At 36.9% G+C, this 6,629-nt stretch overlaps 1 protein-coding gene across 1 annotated transcript; it reads left to right on the top strand.

The window, feature by feature from the left end:
• Positions 1 to 3,985: 3,985 nt before the first annotated feature.
• Positions 3,986 to 4,837, top strand: LOC114362686 (uncharacterized). The gene has a single exon (XM_028318151.1). The coding sequence runs from the start codon at positions 3,986 to 3,988 to the stop codon at positions 4,835 to 4,837; it is 852 nt and encodes a 283-aa protein (XP_028173952.1).
• The last annotated feature ends 1,792 nt before the right edge of the window (positions 4,838 to 6,629 follow it).

The raw sequence follows: 6,629 nt of genomic DNA, 5'->3' as shown, positions 1-6,629 counted from the left end.
GCAGAGTACCTTCCCATAAATTTAGGTAGGTACTCTATAATGTTATTTACATTATACATCCACACGTAACGTGGCTGAAGTCTAGTTGCACTTAAATACAGGGTCTCAACCACTAGGAAACTGTAATTTATTTTGCAAATAAATCATACATTCATTATGACTACGGACCGTGAAAAACTGAACGGGATCTTCCCTTTGCCCCTATTTTATGTTTTTCCAAGAAAGTAAGATGGACTGCAAATTTATTCGGATAGCACTATCGTTGTTTTTGCTGGAACATCGACGCCCGGAGGCAGAGCTGTATAATTTCCATACATCATGTCTGTATAAAATACATGCTTTCTTATGGCACCCCCAAACGCTATTAGGCGGAACAATGGGATTTATATGAGACGATTAGTGAGTACATGAGATTATACAGGTCGCTTACACTGATCATCGGACCACAAAACCAAATGTGGGGGCGATTTTGAATCACGCTGGTGATAAAAAAATGTTAGGCGATGAAAACAAGCATTATGTAGAGGTCAAATATTTTTTTATATTGTGTAATCTATTGTTTCACTGGTTGAGTTTTTATTGGCGGTCAAGCTGGTTAAACAAGAGTTGCAGCGGTGGGAACGGAGGTGGGAATAGTCCCGTAATCGAAGTATGTTGTTTCGATAGATTGATGTAAAAGCAAGAAAATGTTTTTATTGTCGTCATCAATAAGCTCTACTTCAGCTTAATATCTCATTTCAAACTTTTCTATTTGCTGCCTAGCCTAATGACTCCCATGGCTACAATGTTAGAGGTCGCCGGTCCGTTTTTACTACATTATGCACATGCATCACATACATTTGCGAAGAAAAAATATCTATCTTTCTATTAAGTCATCTCTTCCCTGTTCAGTCTTCACCTCACGATTCCCTCAAATCCACCATCTTGTGTAAAATCCGTCTCGGAGTGCCAAGGCGCGACATTCATTTGTCAACGCGCGCTCTCCTGACCTGCAAACGACAGCCCAGGCGACTATCAACCTTGATGCGGAAGTAACAAAGACCATGGGCTCCATATTCATAAATTCGTGCTGCTTACTCCTGTTTGAGGGTGGACTAGATACAATTTGTAATGAAAGTGGTTGTGGTAGGGTCGCACATTGAAACCTTATCGAGAAGACTGATGTTAAAACGTCTACACTTTAGGTAATACTTTTAAAATATAAGGTATTTTTAAATGTCCCTTACCTTATCCCTAAGGAGAGTTATAACTACACGATGACTACTTAGATAAGAATACTTGCAATGACTCGTGCTTATCACAATAACCTGTAATGAATATGTGAAGATAAATAAATAAATAAATTTGTTGTCGTCGGGCCGAGAATCGGCATTTACTCTGCCAGGTAGCAGTTTGTCTGATATGGCGTTCTTGGGTCGCTCATAAAATAATATCGAAGTGAAGGGTTTGAAAACCAAAGAATTCGCATCTCTGAAGCAAAAAATCCGCCATTTTAGACCAGGCTTAACCAGGCATAGGTCAGGCTTTTTTTGTGAATACCTTCTCCGTTTCTCTACATTATGACGTGGGATAGGGGAGCGAAGTGGGCTGCAGTCAATAACAATAATCACGCGATTACCTAGAGTCGTCTTTGATTTAAAGTAAAGCCGCTCATTTGTGACGATGGCTGCCATTCGGCAAGAGACAGGGCGCGCTCACGTAGAAGAGATTCGGAGGAATCACATTACTTATGCTGGAAGGTAGATGGGTAGATGTGACAATGAAAGGTTTGCAGTTTGCGGTTTGATAAGATAATATTTACTGTGTTGAAATGTTGCTTAGTTCAGCTGCAAGTACTAGTGATGACTGCTAATTATAAATATGAAATTATTATTTAAATATGGCGATAGCTCGTATCAATTCAAAGAGTGTTAACTCCTACGTCCCGTGCATCTTACGTTCATGGATAGTCAAGACTTACCTTGCTAAAAGTTCCAAAGCAAAGTAACATTATCTTTACTTTATAGTAAGCTATCCAATGAATATAAATAAATGTAGGTCGTAATGATTGGTATTAGCAGAAGCGTCCATTTTTCATTATTTAGACCTCTTAGCAAAACGTTATTCTACATATTACCAGGCCTGTTCATCTCCGCGAGTTTACATCGAAAACAAAACACGCACGATGGCCCACCTACAGGATACTGTTCGACAAGGCCTCACATACGAGCGAACATTGACTCACGTACGCGTATTCTTGTGTATGATGGAAGAAAATAAAGAAATATTAATAAAAACACAGAATGTACTTTTTTAAGTTGCCTCAAGACACTGAGAGGTAAATAAGTAGTTAATATTATTCATGATAATTCATGCTAAATCATGTATTTCCTCCGCCATTTTCCGCAGTTTGGCACCTCACGTCCACTCATGTCACATCATTTTACCGAAGTCAGCCCTATAACTTCGGCGCAGTGCCGATCACTGACGTTTGTCAACAAAATGGTGCTTGACTCTTGAGACAGGCTAAATTACACCATATTGTTAATGACATTGAGCATACATTTTTTTAAATACCTTCGCGAAGTAAAACTTCTGTACGTAGTACTTATTTATTCTGTGATATTATGTCTAATGCTAAATTAATGAAAGAAATATAGCTAATCGAAGAAGGAAAAACAGTACCACAAATCTAAATTACTACTCTGTTTTAGGCCTGTATGATATTTGGTCTATGCTACAATTAGCCTAACCTTAAGCTTTGAATAGGGCATAGGCATATTTACTTTTGCTCTTCAAATAAAAACCGTGTCAGCGAACATCAAAAACCCAACAATGACAACAAAGCGTCATACGCCGCATTAACCGCGCTGAATATCGCGTTTTTCAATAAAAATAAAAACCCCTGTTTACCTGCGCCGGGTACAGGGTACAAGTGTACCCGCTGCAGGTATGAGGTAGTAATGCACTAAAAGAGCGAGAGACAAGCTTCGCCCGCCATTAATTAAAAAAACCACGCTCCAATTCGCAACTTTCCGTGCGGGCGCCACAGCTCAGACCAGATCAGTCTACTCCTAAAGAAAATTAAATTCAATGTTCCAAAAAAAAGTAAACAATAAATCTTTAATAATGTTGATTAATAAAATAATTATCAAAACGTCCGTTACAAATTCAAATTCCCTCTTCCCCCCCGGACCGCTCACAGAGTGCTCGTGTGCAAGTGCTCCGTCAAAATTTATTGTAAATTTAAATTAAAAGTGAATTTGAGTGATTATAGTGTGCGAAAAAAAAATAAAACCGACTCCAAAAAACCTACATTAAAAAGTAGAAAAATAATTACTAATAACCTACTTATTTATTAGGACGAATTAATATTTATGTAGGTATACCATGATTGATACTTCTGGAGTCGGTGCCAAGATTATGAAACATGTAAAGTTTGCCTGCACCGACTCCAAAAGTATCAATCATGGTATACCTACATAAATATTAATTCGTCCTAATAAATAAGTAGGTTATTAGTAATTATTTTTCTACTTTTTAATGTAGGTTTTTTGGAGTCGGTTTTATTTTTTTTTTTTTTTTTGCTATTTTTGATTTATTTTGTTTGACAAAGAGATAATTACAAAACGATTAAATACATGCCATTAAGTCTTCCCTCTTCCCCCCGGACCGCTCACAGAGTGCTTGTGTGCAGCAAGTGCTCCGTCAAAATTTAGTAAATTTAAATTAAAAGTGAATTTGAGTGAATAAAGTGTGCGAAAAAATAGGAGCCCATAAGCAAACAGGAGGTATCGCTGAGCCTGGTACTTCGTAGCACATCGCGCCTATGCTCCGCCCACCATCTACCGCGTAGCAATACGTCATCATCGTGATATCCGTAGCGCGCTACGAGTTACCTGCACGCAACATCGCTGTGTACTACGACAGCGCTACGAACAATCTCTGCTGTTGTCTGCCGCCCTGGTACTTTGATACTGTACGCGATGAGTACTGCCGACGATTTATGTCCGTGTGCGAATTGGAGGCCAGCCCAGAGGCATGCGGCGGCGTTACGACACCGACGAGCTACGTGTTTGCGCGTGATAAAAGTGTGACAACGGATGATTTTAACAAATTTAAGGAAGAGATCAGGGAAATGGTGCAATCTATGTTGTCTACACATAACGAATTAAAAACAATTACTCCTACACTGGTGGCAATTCAACAAACTAATCTTAATATTGAGAGCTCCATAGCATTTTTGACAAGCCAAAATGCAGAATTGAAAAATAAAATAGAACAGTTTGAAACACAATCCAAAAAAGATAGAGAGCACATTGCGATGTTGGAGGATAGGGTGGAGGAATTACAGAGAAATTACAGGAAGAACAACCTCGAAATTAAGAACGTACCGAAGACCAAAGACGAAACTAGGGACAGCTTAGTAAACATGGTATCTACCCTATCGAAAAACATTGGCTGTAATGTATTAAAATCTGACATAAAGGACATCTACAGGATAAAGAGCTCGCGAAGTGATGCCAAGAATACTTCAATAATAATAGAAACTACATCGACGCTCATAAAAAATGACTTCCTGAAAATGTGCAAATCACATAATGTCAAACGCAAGGAAAAACTGTGTGCCAAACATTTGGGCTTTACTACAAACGAAGACACTCCCATATTCATCTCGGAGCAGCTAACTGTTAAAGGATCTCGCCTGTTCTTTTTGGCAAGAGATCTGGCTAAGACAAAATCCTACAAGTTTTGCTGGACCAGTTTTGGAAAGGTATACGTCAGAAAAGATGACAACACACCAATAATTCTCATCAAGAATGAATCGCAAGTACATCATCTACTCCATGGAGCATGACTAGACCTGATTTATTGCATATTTGTCAAATTCTTGTTTTGTACTAGGATTAGTTTTCCTTATACTTCTGATCACTATCTAAACATAATTATCCAAATTTGGATTTGCACACTTCACACATACACACAAACACTCATACTCACACACATTACTCATGCCGTTTCTTGCTTTTGTTCATTCATCACAACACAAATAATTGAAAATCTTAATAATACTAAAAAATCATATTTAGACAGAATATCTACCTCCAGTAGTGAAATAATTCATAACCACGACATAGAAGCAACGCACATTGTACTTGTACAACAGCTTTATGAATAGTTCAATCACAAATTTAAAAGAAATAGACAATTTAAAAAATTCACAATCTGTTAAATGTGACATTTCAGAATTATCACAATATACTCAAACAAGTAATTCTGATCTATCAGTTGTTACACAAAATATCCGAAGTGTATACGGTGGCAACCTGGATGACTTGGAAATAACGCTGACACAACTTGACTTCGAGACTGACGTACAAATTCTAACAGAATGCAGACTATGTACAGACAAATGTATTCCTTGTTTAACCAACTATAACTCATTTGCTACAACAAAACACTTAAATCAGAACGACGGAGTTGTTGTATTTGTAAAAAACATACATACACCTAAAGTCTCAGAAGTTAATCTTCACCATGCTTCTTGTCTACAGATATCTTTTAACAACCTTGTTATCATAGGTATTTATCGTTCTCCATCAAATACTAATGCCGAAATGTTCATCGACTCCTTGAATACGCACTTATCTACTTTACAATCAAATAAAAATATTTTAATAACTGGGGACATAAACATAAACCTAATAGTAACACCAAACGACCAAGCCTGTGATCGTAACAACTGGTTACATTACTTAAATATGCTATCGATGCATGGTTTTCTTCCCGGACACTTATTACCGACGAGAGGACCAAACTGTCTCGACCATTTCATGGTTAAATTGGATGGACACAAATTTTCAGCGTTTATTGCGGTCCTTAATACTACTGTGACAGATCATTGCCTGGTACTGTTAAAGCTCTCTAATTTAATAAAATCAAAAGACCTATATACAAAAAAACTAAAACTGTGGTGGATTTTGAAAAAGCCGTCAATACTCTTAAACTTAAAAACATATCTGATTTACTAGACTCTAATGATCCAAACTACGTAGCAGATAAGCTAATTAATTATATACAAGAATCATTAGAAATCAACACAAAAACATCAAATATAAATAGTAATAAGCGTATCTGCAAACCATGGATAACGCATGGTATTGTGCGATGCATTAATAACAGAAATAAAATGCAAAAAAGAATGCGTTTAGACCCAGAAAATGAAATACTCAAAATAACTTACAGGAGATATCGAAACTATATTAATAATTTAATTAAAAAGTTAAAACGAAATTACGAGAGGGAACAACTTGCCAAATCAAAAAATAATGCTAAATCACTATGGAAATGTATAAATAATATAGCTAATATTAAACCAAGTAAAAATACTAATAACGACTTATTAAATACAAAAGATTCAATAAACGAATCTATCAACTCAGTAAACAATTACTTTGCAAACATCGGTACCGACTTAGCAGACAAAATAATAAAAAACCAGATAGCCATACAGTCTCACTCTCATTCCATAGTTGCCAACAGCGGTGTTCGCCCTAATAGCACTCTATCGTCATCTCAACACCAACTAACCTCATGTGTCCTATTAGAAACTGACAATGAAGAAGTTCAAACCATCATTATGAGCCTGA

This window comes from Ostrinia furnacalis, unplaced genomic scaffold, assembly GCF_004193835.3.
Source record: "Ostrinia furnacalis isolate ACB-3 unplaced genomic scaffold, ASM419383v2 OfSCF6691, whole genome shotgun sequence".
Classification (NCBI taxonomy): Eukaryota; Metazoa; Arthropoda; class Insecta; order Lepidoptera; family Crambidae; genus Ostrinia; species Ostrinia furnacalis.
Note: the sequence above shows the minus strand (reverse complement) of the source record. Positions and strands in the feature narration are given on the sequence as shown.

Coding starts and splice junctions, on each gene's coding strand:
- LOC114362686 (XM_028318151.1), top strand. CDS start 3,986: ATGTCCGTGTGCGAATTGGAGGCCAGCCCAGAGGCATGCGGCGGCGTT.